Source organism: Corvus moneduloides, chromosome 3 (assembly GCF_009650955.1).
Source record: "Corvus moneduloides isolate bCorMon1 chromosome 3, bCorMon1.pri, whole genome shotgun sequence".
NCBI lineage: Eukaryota > Metazoa > Chordata > Aves > Passeriformes > Corvidae > Corvus > Corvus moneduloides.
The window spans coordinates 84,134,435-84,147,600 of NC_045478.1; the positions used below are offsets into that span (position 1 = coordinate 84,134,435).

The 13,166-nt window shown below is 40.0% G+C and overlaps 1 protein-coding gene across 3 annotated transcripts in view; it reads left to right on the plus strand.

Moving 5' to 3' along the window:
- Window positions 1-13,166, plus strand: part of AGPAT4 (1-acylglycerol-3-phosphate O-acyltransferase 4) — a 78,341-nt gene that overhangs the window by 17,012 nt on the left and 48,163 nt on the right. For 2 of the 3 annotated variants that reach the window (XM_032102485.1, XM_032102484.1), the window contains exon 2: window positions 386-616. The exons of the other annotated variant lie outside the window; for it this stretch is intronic. In XM_032102485.1, coding sequence (XP_031958376.1) covers window positions 439-616 — 178 coding nt within the window. In that variant the 5' untranslated portion in view covers window positions 386-438. The remainder of the gene's footprint in view (window positions 1-385; window positions 617-13,166) is intronic. 3 annotated transcript variants of the gene reach the window in all.

Consider the following 13,166-nt stretch of genomic DNA (forward strand, 5'->3'; position numbering starts at 1 on the left):
AGGTGACCGTATATGTCTTCTGAAGTACAGACAAGTAAAAATACAAGTTCTTATCAAAGTTGTCATATAGTTCAAAATATTTGCTCATATTTTATCAAGGAAGACCTTGTGGAAGAGTACTGTAGTCCATGGAGTGGAGTCATATGCTCATGGGTTTTGCGGAGTTAAGATTGAAATATAAAAATATGTTTCCAAAGCCAAATGTAAATTGATTCAGAAATACAGTGTTCTCTTTCCTTTGTTACTTTTGCAAATACTGACATCAGGCCTTTTCCTACAGTAGATTTAACTTTAAGTGTATTTAAGTGTAAGCTTGAAGTCTGTTTTAAGTCTGTTTATAGAAATAAATGCTCTCTGTAACTGCTGATACTATTTGGTTTTGCAGGTTGTCTTCTGAATTTTGTGTCTGAAGGTACCCTCTTGCTTTCTCAGCAAATCATGGACATCGTCGGCTTTCTGAAGTCGCAATTCATTTGCCACCTTCTGATCTGCTACATATTTATAGTGTCAGGACTGATCATTAACTCCATTCAGCTCTTTACACTTATACTTTGGCCAATCAACAAGCAACTGTTCAGGAGGATCAACTGCAGGCTGGCTTACTGCATTTCGAGCCGTAAGATTTCATTTTGTTTTTTAAAGTATTTTCATATTTTGTCTTGAGGGAACTGGTAGAAAAGTTCTGGATTTCAAAGCCTATATAAAGGTCATGTCTGCTTCCTACAGCGCCTGCACTTGTATGAAGAGATGTATGCCTTGTTGAAATGTCTTCTTGTGCTGAAATGTTTTGCTCTTTTATAGTGGGGTAGTTGCTTGACTTAGTATGTTGAAGAAAAAGATTGCCTCTTATTTGGCATGTTCCATATTTAGGAGTGTGCTGTTAAATGTGTCCACCTTCCAGAGAGATTTCCCTGGGCCTTTCTGAAACTCAAAAGTACTTTCTTAGAAGGAAACTGTTGCAAAAAGCATGCTTTTGCATAATCTTTATCCCTAAAGATTATTCAAGTGTGATGTCACTGTCAATGCTAAGTGATTTATAGATGTTTTCATACTGGGGAAAACAACCTTCCAATACAGCATTTAACAATTGTGCTGTAGAAATGCAGCAAAATGGTTTCTTTCAGGTAACCTTTTCTGCTACTAAGAACCTGAAATGGAAACACACTGTTAGTATTCATAATAAACTGTGTGGGGTAGAAATCTGTCACATGCCTCAATTTGGGAGCCACTAGGGATTATTTATCTTTCATCAGTGACTCTGATGAGCAACTATGCAAAGCATTTTTTAAAAACATACTTTTGACTTAAATTTCAAATGCATCAGAGTGTATAGGCCCAAATAAATTTGGGATACTGTTCTGTTATTTCTGTGATGGAGAGAGGATGTTCATTCTGAAAAATTTCATTTTTGCTGTCTGTACGTCCCTGAAGTAGTGAGTTTGCAAGTACTGTTCATTTGTATGTACAAACAGGGGCATTGAATGTGGCCAGGTTTTTACCTTTTGCCTGGCAGCATAGTGTATGTTTGAAGCCATGGCATGTAGAAGATATTGTACAGCTGTATATAGGTATGTATTACTATTTTTCATGCAATGCCTTCTGGCCTACTCTTGCTTTTGGCTATTCAGTGCAGAGAAATCAGCTACTCTACAATGTTCAGGCTGAATCCTTCAGTTTAGCTCAATCTAATCTGATCTAGGGGATGGACAGTATGGAAGAGGGAGTAATCCTGCATGCTTGCCCTTGGTGATGCAGATGGCTTTGTACCCAGGGTTGCTGATCTAGTCTTCAGTGTTGACACCACTGGTATAGATTGTGTTGTGAGTTTTTTGCCCAGTCATGCTTAGAACAAAGTATGTCTAGGTTAAAGCCATTCATTTTAGCTTTACAAGAGAGCAAGCTGGCATTTGATGAATCACCCTTATCTGAGTGATATTTGAAAAGGGAAAACTGATAGTTAATTTGAAAAAAGTATTTCAAAGAATTAAAGACCAATTAATCAAAATGGATGTGTTTTGGGGGACCGCTGATGTGGTGACTAATAAGTCAGGTTCTGTATGGGTCTGATGAAAGTCATGGAAACAGCCTGCAGCTGGAGGCAATGAAGTTCAGCATTGGAGAATATAAAGAGGCATGTGCTTTGCAGTGGTGACAAGTGTCATGTTGCTTTGAGAGCCTGATACAGCCTGAGTCACCAAGTCAACCAAAGAATGAAATAGAGCAGGTATGGTTTAATTGAAAAATGAAATGAAAGCAGCAGTTGTCCTTAGATCCTGCAAGTTCAGTCATTTTCCATTTGATGTCAAAGGTACAGAAAAATGGCTCCATGAAATTAGAGAGTTTTTTGTCTTTGACGCTGTGCTCTTTGGGCAAGTTGGGGGTTTTTGTATTTCAAGAAGTGGTGTTTTCTTACACTCCTTTTCTTCCTATCTCCTTCCTAATATAAAACATAATATTCTCCCTTCTCCTCCTGCAATGTCTGCTGTCATAATGCATATGGGAAGCTAAAGTGCTATTGTGATTAATGACTTGTCCTCACTTGAGTAGTACAGCTTGAACTGGGGTGCTTCTCTGTTTACATGGATCAAACCAGACTAGCTCAAGTTAAAGTATTCACAGAATCACAGAATCTTTAAAGTTGGAAAAGACCCTTATGATTAATTCCAGCTGTCAGCTTAGCACTGCCAAGTCCACCACTAAACCATGTCCCTAAGAGCCACATCTACACATCTTTTAAATATCTCCAAGGATGATGACTCAAATCCTAGGCAGCCTGTTCCAGTGCTTGACAATCCTTTCCATGAAGAAATTTTCCCAAATATCCAATCTAAGCCTTCCTGGGTTCAATTTGAATCCGTTTCCTCTTGTCCTGTCACTTTTTACTTGGGAAAAGAGGCCGACCCCCACCTTGCTACAACCTCCTTTCAGACAGCTGTCGTGAATGATAAGGTCTCTGCTGAGCTTCCTTTTCTCCCTCAGTTGCTCCTCACAAGACTTGTGCCCCAGGCCCTTCAGCAGCTTCATACCACGAAATGGCTGTATGAAGTAACTGTGGTGTGGTAGTTGAGCACCAGTAGCTGTGTGAGCTGCTGCTTCTCTGCTGTGAGGTTGGCACCTGCACTACAGCTTCTCACCGTAACTACTGACAGCCCAGAAGGCTAAAGCCAAAGACGTCAAACTTTTCATCAGTGCAAGTTAGAGAAGAGCTGGAAACCTGGTTTCCAGTTGAATTGACAGTCAGAAGGATTAACTAGAGCAACAACTTGCTTTTAATGAAATAGAGCAGGTGTAATGGCATATACCAAGTTGCCTTCAGTAATTGATATTGAGAAGTTATTGCCCTTCTTGAAACCAGTTGTGAGTCAGCCAAGGTGAGTTTAGCTTCTCTATTGACCTGCTCCGTTATGTAATAGCATTGGGGCTGCTCTCCAAAGGATGTGTTATCCATTCCCCATATTGCAGTTTGGGTTGCTTTTATATCTCCAAGATACTTCTCATCCTTTACTATGAATACACTCTTCCTGTTTGATCCTGTTATCCCAATTGACAAATAGGTACAAAGTAATGGTTAGTTCTAGTCCTATGTCTTCTCTATGTCTTGACCTTTACTGAAGTGTTGTTGCAAAGAGTGGACATCCAGCTTCAAAAGAACTCTTGTTTTTGCTGGTCTTGAAATGAGCCAAAAGATTGGTAAGGGTTATGGACCCTCTGTCATGTTTAAAGAAACAAACCAAAAAACCCTGAAAACAAACAAACAGCAAAAGAAACCACACCCACAGGAACCTGACAACCACCCTCCTAAAATAAAAACAAAACACCAAAATCTTTGGGCTTCTAACTTACAGAAAATATTTTCTGGCTTCAAATTTATATTCATGGATTGGTTCAACTGCCTGTTAATCCACTCCCCCTTTTGTAAAATGACAACCCAGATAAACTCTCCCTCATACTGAACTCAACAGAGTGCACCTTAATAAGGAAACTGAACGCTGCAAACCTCAATAGGGTGATAACAATAAAAATTTTGAGCATAAGTGTGCTTGGAAGTTGGCATAAGAGGAAAGGTTGGGGAAGCAATCAATCTTGGGTTTTATTTTTAAATAATATAGGAACATTTTGTCTTCAGTTTCTTTTTCTAAAAGACAGAGAACCGAGGTAGGAAGCACTTAGTGTGGAATACGTCACAGTTCTCATGGATGCTGTTTGTGTCTGAATTGGAAGAGGTGGGAATACACCTTACTCCTCCCCCTTCCGTGATAGCAAACCACCACAAGTGGTACCCACAGCTTTTCTGCAGTAGCTTGTAAAGCTGACCATACACATAGAGGGAACAGGTTGTCTTGGGATTCATGCCATATGTGCACATGGCTGCATAGCTTGCTGGGCAGTGGGAACGTGGTTTGTACTTCCCAAATCAGTTTGTGCTTGCTTGGCTGTTGAACTGCAACCCCAGGTCAAGCAGAGTGTGCTGGGCTCCTATGGACTGGTCAGGACACGTGCCTGGACTATGATAATGGGACATGCACGTACAGGATACATGGCTTCTTTAGAGGTGCTGGGTGGGAGGTATTTGCCTCTGAGTAGAGCAGTCATTGTTATCTTGTCCTCTCACTGCCACTGTACTGGGGGGAAATGAGCTTCTCGTTCTCAGGGTGAGTGGCAAACTGGCCTCCTGCTGACTCTGCACCAGGTGAACTTTGCACAAACAAAAGACCTGCCAGTAATGACACGGTCGTGTGGACAGGTGCACAAGGGCCTTAAAAGCAATTGACTTAGCTTCTAATCTGCCTTCATAAATAAATTATAGTAGTACTAATACCTATTCTCATGCCGTGAAAGGGGTGTTATTACACCTCTGGGTAAAGTTACACTGTGTAGGGTGCAATTTGTAGATCCTGCTGAGGGGAAGGCCCTTGTTTGCATAGAAAGAGGCACCCTGATGCCTGTCCATTGACTGCAGCAAAAACAGGATGGAAACTGATTCTTCTTATGACTGAGCTTCCTAGAAACAAAACCAGAGGAAATTGAGAACTACTTCAAGTTCCATCATTTTGACTGACTGTTATAACACGGTAAAGCTAATTCTTTCCGTGTACAACTATAGGTTTTGCAATGTGAGGACTGAATATCTGAACAAGGCTTTGTGGTAGTATCAGGGCCATGCTAATCCTCAGTCCTTTGTTTCTTGGCATTTAGAGGAGCCCTCAGCCATTTTACTTGTTTGTATGAAGGTGGTGCTGAGGCAGAGAGGAGAATTTTCATCTCTGGTGCAGTTAAGTAGTTGGGAAGAGCTGGGAAGCAAGAGGGACCCAGAGAGGTAGGACTTTCTTCTTCCTCCACTTGTCTTTACCACCATCTTATGCTGCAGAGGAAGCAGCCTGGTGTTGTCAAAGTGTGGTACAGTGTCCTTAATACAGTCTTACAGTATTTTATTTATAAAGCAACCTGAGTTATGCTTGTTAATGTTGATGTAGCAAAGAGTTTTCGTAGGACACTTTCTTCGCCTCTCTGAAATGTTGTGTTGAGTAATCTATGTAAAATATATTTTCCTCAAGAGCTACTTGTCCACATAAGCCTTTGTTATCTTAGTTCCACACACTACGTCCATACAAAGCCACTGGTAAAGACTGTGGAAAGTTTACAATAACTGCTGGGGCAAAATTGGAGGCCAGATTTGATAGTCTTGCAAAGGGAAGATGTTGATTTGAACCTGTAGAAAACTAGACCATCACCTTAGCCTTCTCTTTTTCTCTCAGGCCAAGCCATGGCGGTAACTGTGGAAATAGAGTGTGCTAAGAAAATGCCCATGTTAGTTTTAATGTAGATAAACTCTAAAAAAAAAAATAAACTCCAGTAGAAATCATCTACCCTAAAGGGTCATCTACTCTAATTCATTAATGTGTTCCTTCAGCCTATTTTCTAATACCCTTTTATACCTGTTATGTACTTATGAATAGTGCTGCTGGTTAACTGAACAATTCTCCACTGAGGCCAAACCTTGACTTTCTCTACTTTAATTTGGAAAGACAGAAGGAGCAATTACTGCACCAGATTCTCCATTATTTTACTGGTAGAGTAAGATAAAGTGTGTGTATGTGTGTGTTTGCTGCATCCATCACAGCTTGGAACTTTTTTCCAGATTGTGTTTGTGGAATTGCATTAATTGCTATGAATAAGTCCTCTGCAGTGCCTAGCATATGCCTCCATATTTTCCCTACTATCATTAACTTGCTGTATCAACTAATAACATCTCAGTCCTCATTTTATGCTACTTGTAGTTGTTACTCAGTCTTCGTAGGTGTTCAGATATTGACACTGAGCTTGAATGGATCACACAAGACTGTATGCTGATTGCAGGCATGCTGTGTGAGCATGGTGAAGGTGTGTTTGAATGACATCTGTGCATGACCTTTACCAGAGTTCCTACTGGAACTTGTAGGGATATGATCTGTTATGCTCAGCTCTCAGTTCAGGAGAAAGGGACTGCTTTTCCATGAAAATGGATGTGAAAATACTTTGATACTGATGCTTTCTTTACAAGACTAGCAAAGAGCTAGAGAGGCACTTAGTCTGATCTTTAATGAAAAGGGCATCTTCACTGTCACTGATACTACTTTGTTATTGCTGGAGCCTTTGTAGAGGTCACTTGTCTTCATTTTCTTTTTTTTTTTGCATCAGATTCCTGATCTGAAGTCTGATGTTTATAGCTTGCATACTGGATAGAGGGATGGCAGGGAAGCAATAGGTGAACTGCATTCTGTTTGGTGTCTGGCATCACACGTCACAAAGATCCAGCACCTTTTACTAATCATTAGATCTGGCCAGCAAGCTTCCTAGATTCCTGAACTAGGGTAAATTTTGGAGTGTTTGTACGAAAGTACTTCTATCTGACACAGCATAACTCAGAAATATGATATCTAATGATTAATGTCATAGCACAGAATATGAAGACATTTTGGTGCTACAGTTGTTTATTCATTAAGGGGGAATATCACAATCAAAAGATAATTTCATATTTGTAGAAACTCCATTTTAGCTATAGGCCTGATTTTATTGCTAAAGCGGTACTGAATCTGAAGGATAGTCCCTTGATGCAGTGGGAACTTCATGCAAAGATGCAGAGAGTAGCTCACTGATCGCCAGTTACAAGCAGATACATACTAGCAGTAATCCATCACTCTCCAGGGGAGCACAGTACCTCCACAGGTAGGACTACTGTGGGAGCTCTGAATTCTCCTGTGTCAGGGAATAGATCTACTGGTGTAAGTTCCAAGTGAGGTGCATTGTGTCTTGTCTCATTTACTATTGATTTGCTACATCTTCTACCCCCTGCTGCTCCCTTTTGAGCAATGTGCACCCCTGAAAGTCTACATCTATGTGATTCTTCCTCATCCAAAATCATGGTCACATAGCAGCAGGTTTTTATGGAGTAGGTTTTCAGGCTCATCCTGTAACAAGAATTTTAGCAGCTGGTCCAGTGAAAGTATCTGGTGTCTGACTAATTTTTTGCAGGAGGATTTCCAAGCCTGTAGGAACCAGTATGTCCTTTCAGCAGATACTTGAGGTTTTTCAGTGTGACACTTGAGATGAAAGAGCTTCTGAGTGCACATGCTTGATACTGTTCTGTGGCTGGATGGTTCTTTCCTGTGACTTGTTTGCAACCTTCAGGTTATGGCTTCTTACTTAAGGATACAGTTTTCTTGCTTCTGAGACTGTTGCTGAATTTCCTTTACATCCGTCTTGGAGCAGTATATGCTTAAACATGTTTCTTCCAACACCGTGTTCAGAAGTAGGAATCCTTCAACTGTGAATAAAAAGCCAAATAAAAACGTGTGCAAAACAATTTTTTCATCTGATTGTTTTCAGAAAGGCAGTTACCTGTTTTCCAGACCCACTTTGGTCTTTGCCAAAACAACATTTGAAACAAAATAAGGAACCATAAAAGAGATTACAGTGCAATTGTTTGTGTACAGATTGTTTTTCTCTTCAGTTAGCACACTTTTATTAGTATGTTATATCTGTGTGCTTTTTCTGTACTCAAGCAAATTGCACTGGAGTGTCAATAACTAACATTTCTTTTCTCTCAAGGTTCTAAGTTCACTTAGCTGTGTTTCTAAATTGAATCTCCAGTATATTGCATCTCCAAGTGTGGGTTTTCTTTGAGAGTTAAAAACAAGTGGGCTTCTTAATACATGAGAGATTTTTCATTGTACATAAACGTTTTTATGCTGCACTTATATGACCCTGTTTAAAAAATCCCGAAATCAATATGTACTGCTAATGAAAGATTTTGATGAATGAATGTATCAGCCTGTGTTAGGTAAGGAAATATAAATAGTGATTGTACCTACTCAGTTTCTTGATGACACTTCTAAAGAAGCTTACCCTTGTTTTTTGGAAACCTGCAGCTGGGAGGTTTTTGTCAGGGCTCTCATTAATACTACTTTGCTGCTGTAAAGGAGCTACTCTCCTATCCTACTGGATTTTTTTTCCCTAAGAATCTCATACCATTCTCTGACATTTTCCAGGTATTTCCCTTTGCTCATATGGTATCTCATCCAAAGATGTGCAGTGTGCTAATCCTCTGCAGTTTGCTGAGGACTCTATGCTGGCAATCTAAGTATAGAGAGCTAAAGAATCTGTTACTTCCTTCAAACTTATACCATTTATCTGTAGGGCCTATATGACAGACTTTTGTAATGCTATTCTATGTACAAAGACAAAAGATAGCAAGGGAGGTGTTAAGCTTGAAGTATTCAGGAAAGTGCTTGTATTGTATGGATTTGGTTATATTTTTACCCACGAAAATATATAAATTAAAACTTTATTATTTGAGCATGTGTTGCCTTTTGTGTTCATAAGGGAGATACAGGATACAGGCAAAATAACTGACATACCTCTTTATGTACTTAATTTACCTAGTTTAAAATTGAGACCATAGTGCATTTTCCTTTCAGTATAACACCGTATTTTCAGTGGGGTTTTTTTAATGCTTGGATTAAAGCTTAATGCTTGGATTAAAGTTTACCATGAAACTTGTCTCTCTTATGTCTTCACAGGCTCTTAATGCATGCTTAAAATTCAGGGTTTCTTGAAAGGTGGTTTAAATTTCTCTGGTTGTACAGCGATAGCTTGTAGCTTCCTTTTGGTACATGCAGTTGTCAGGTGAGAATTAGAAAAGCTGGAATGGCAGATCCATGAATCTTTGAGATGTGATAGATTTCTTCATGTGGAAATCAAGTGATAGTTGATAAACCGATAATTAGCCAAGTGCAGGTGAGCAGAATGGCAAACAGTGTTTGCAGCATGAAGCAGCCCAAGTTGTGTGAGTTACACTGGGATTTACTGAATTAAAATTATTGGGTAAGACCTGTCCTATGCTGTTGCTCAGTGTATGCGCCACATAAATTAAATAAGTCCTTGAAAAGTTCCTTTTCTGTGTTGGAAAGATGGGGATGGGAATTGGACCTCTTTTAAGAGCAGTGGCATGCTGGGCTCTTCCTGTGTTGTGCAGGATATTGGAGTGCTGTAGGAATATTCAGGACTGTTTTTCAATGGTGGTTCCTGTGAACAATGTTAGAAAGTGGAAAATACTGTTGAGTACTTTATCCCAAATAGTGTGGGAATGATAATACTGTCTTTGACCTTCATATCGAGTCAGGATGCTGGAGTCTCTTCTTTATTTCCAACTCGTGTCATTGATTTCTTGCTGTAAAAAAGTCCTGAAATCATGATTGTATTATTAAGCAAGGAAGACTGAAAAAAAGGAATAGGAAGGTTATCTGCTTTCATATGTGAGCAGTTCCTATTGCAGGTGGGTACTTCTGTAGGATGTTTTTTCTTGAGATATGAAAAATAAATGCTAGTAGAAGAAACCTGTAAGACCAACTTGTCTGTCTGGAAGGGCACCTTTACTGATTTGGGGTATTATGTTTGGAAGGTCATTCCTGCTGCTCCTTTCACTGCTTCATTAGGCCTTCAACAAAGAGCTTTGTGCTGACCTTTGGGGGCTGTCCAGGTGGACAAAGGAGCAGGAGGTGCCTGGTTGATTGTTATCCGCACTGACTGGTCCTGTTACCAAGCGAGGAACTGCTGGTTTGTTGAAACGTGGGAGTACTGCTAAATTCCTTGGGGAAGAAGGATAAGAGGAGCCTTCAGATGTGAGACAAATATCTCTGACATGTGGCTGTTAAATAATTAATTTTCCCAAAGGATTTGAAGAGAGCATTTCAAAACACTGACTACTTCAGATCTGTATGTGTGTTAAATCCATTGTACTTGTGAGGCTGGCTTTGTTCCATACACTGTGTGACTTGGAGAGAAGAAGCTGTTTTGTAGGCAGATTGTGTCAGGATAACAGACAGAAAAAAGCTGTGAAATTAAATGTTTGAAGTGTGCAGCTGTTCTTTGTTTTTTTCTGAAGGGAGGGTTGCTTCTAACTTAGAGCATGGAGATAGTTTAAAAGAAACAGTGGCTAAAGAAATGGACAAAACTTGTTTCCATGTTCTTCCACTCTCTAGCTCAGAATTGCACTAGAGAAGGAAGGATCACTTGAAACTTTTTTCAAGATTACATATGCTGACTTAAAATTTGTTCTTCACCTTAAGAAATAATAGATTTTACATTTTGTGGATGTTATGTTAGAAGGAGAGAATCTATTTGATTAAACTTGAATTATCTGCATGTGTTTTGAGAGAGAAGGCACTATGGGAATGGGAACTGGAGTGAAGCTAGGAACTGAGGTGGTGTGCCACAACGCATGCAGTAACTGGAAGGCTCCTGTGCAAGGCTTGTGCCCAGACCAAATGCTGGTTCAAATACTAGAGACATGCCTTCATTTACTGGTCTTACCCACTAATTTTTGGTTCCTATCATAGCCCCTATGAGGAAAGCCCACTCTGGCTTTCAGTATGCCGTTGCATTAGATCTGGTTCTGATCTTGGTTCCCAAAGCAATTTCAGCGTGGCTGTGTTACAGGAATGCTGGCTTGGCCGTATTAAACTATTTGTAGTTTATTTTGTTTTGTACGTTTCATCTGAGAAACCACTGATGACAATGCATCAAAAAGGGTGAATCCCCTTTTCATCAATAGTGTTTTGTTGTCTTAATCTTGTAAAAAAATCAAATGGATCTTGGTCAAGGAGCCGAGACACAGCAAGCGCCAGAACTATCATTGTGTGATGTCAGCCTTCAAAATCACAGCCATAATGTTTTAATAAAGCAACATATTTTCACTTAGTACATTAGTCACTTTATGCACATGTAAATGCAGGTTTTAATTTTATGTTACTAAGCAGCTATTGAGGTGAAATTGCCAAGAAGATCAAAGCACAGATAAAGCTTTTAGCTTTGTAGTAGGTGTGATGAGTCTAATCCTTATTTTGTGTAACTCAGCATGGTGTTAACAGTAATTAGACAGGAGAAAAAGATTATTTTTATGCCAGTTGACGATCTGGCCAACTTAAGTAAATGTCAGTGTATGTTTGAGGGAAATAAGAAAAGTGAAGGGAAAAAAATCTGTGCACCATCAGTCTTTGGTTTGGTTTTTAAAAGCATAACATATTGGCCTTTTTCCTAATCTGTAATTTTTATCTTGAAGTTATGCTGACAAATTAGTAAGTGTTGGGAGGAGGTGATTTGTTACCACTTCAAAGTGAAAGCTTTGTTTGTACTTCAATTTTCAAAATGACACACTTATGAAGTGTTCCTTTTAGCATATCATTCTAGTCACAGGCTGCCTCTGTGCAGTGCATGCCTTTGAGCAATTATCAGTGAGCTCCTTTTTCAGCAGCCTGTGTGTGCCCTGTGCTCTGTAAAAGAGCACTGCCTTGCATGCTTGCCTGAAGACTGATTCTGTACACTTCATACCCTGCCTTAGCTCTCTACATCTAGCAGGGGAGCAGTGGGCTCTGGCCAGCCTAGGGCTCCCTCTGTCCCCTCCTCCAAGGGATGGTAGATGGCCGGTGAAACCTTCCTTCCTGTCCACATTCCTTGTTGTGTGAGTTTTTTGATAAATGGCCAGCTCTGATTTGCAAAAATGAAGTGTATTTTAGAACAGCATTTTGAATCTTGTTTTAGATTTATTTTTTCTTTACTGTTCAGCTATTTTTTCTTAGCTAAGAGCAGAGAGAAATTTGCTCTTCAGAACTGGGGCTGCACCCTCAGTAGAAGCTCTGCTCTTCAGGAGTATGTACCTCTTGCATAAAGTTCATAAATCAAAGTCTTCCGTGTTGAACCTTGAGACCTGCTTGCTTGCGCACTGCTTTACTATGTCAAGGAATGATCTGATATGCTGCAACATCTAGATTTGGAAGACTGTGAGTTGAGTTTCTCCTTGTGGAAGCCTCCATGCAAGCTTTTTCCTACAGAGGCAGGCTGTTGGAAAAACCTTTACGTGACCCCTAGCAGAAGCTAGAAGCTTGTCTCACAAGCTTCTCAGTCACACCTTTAGCAGTCAGAAAAAAAGTTGGAAGGAATGATGCTCACAGCAACCTAGAACATGAGTGATTTCTGTCCTTCAGCTGAACAAGCTGATGTTTCTTCCACTGCTATTGGGTTTCATGGCAATTCCACTTGGAGAAAGATTTGAACTGGTAAAAATTACACCATTTTCAAATAACAAGCCCCTAATTAGACAGGACATCAAGGCTCTTCTTGTCCCTTTTTCTTAGTTCAACTGTGATGCAAGATGTTGCAAAGACACTGAATCAGCAGTATTGATACCAGAGGAGGTTATTGTCTAAGCCTTTCAAATACAGTTCAGTAAACTCAAACACTAAATAGTGTTTATTTGCACTGACTTTCTGCTTTCCAGCTTTTTAGGCAAGACTTTAGAGGAGATCCAAACGGCCTGCACAGAGCCACAAAGACCTCTGGCACAGTGCTAGCTGGCAGCTTAACAGGTGCAGTCTGCCCTTGATAGGTCTGATAGAGCAACCAGAACTGATGCTGTTACTGTGCTTCTCTTAATTTTGCATGTGTGAAATCCTGTGAGAAGTCTGGATGGCCATCAAGAAGAGTTGTTTCTAAAAAGCTGTAGGTCTTCCTTAGCAAAGAGGAAGTGTCAGCCTGCATGAGTTAAAGCAGAGTATTTTGATCCATAGTAAATCAGTAGTGTCTGTGGCCTGGAAGGTGGGAAGCCTCCATTGGTTTGCAAGCTGATAAAT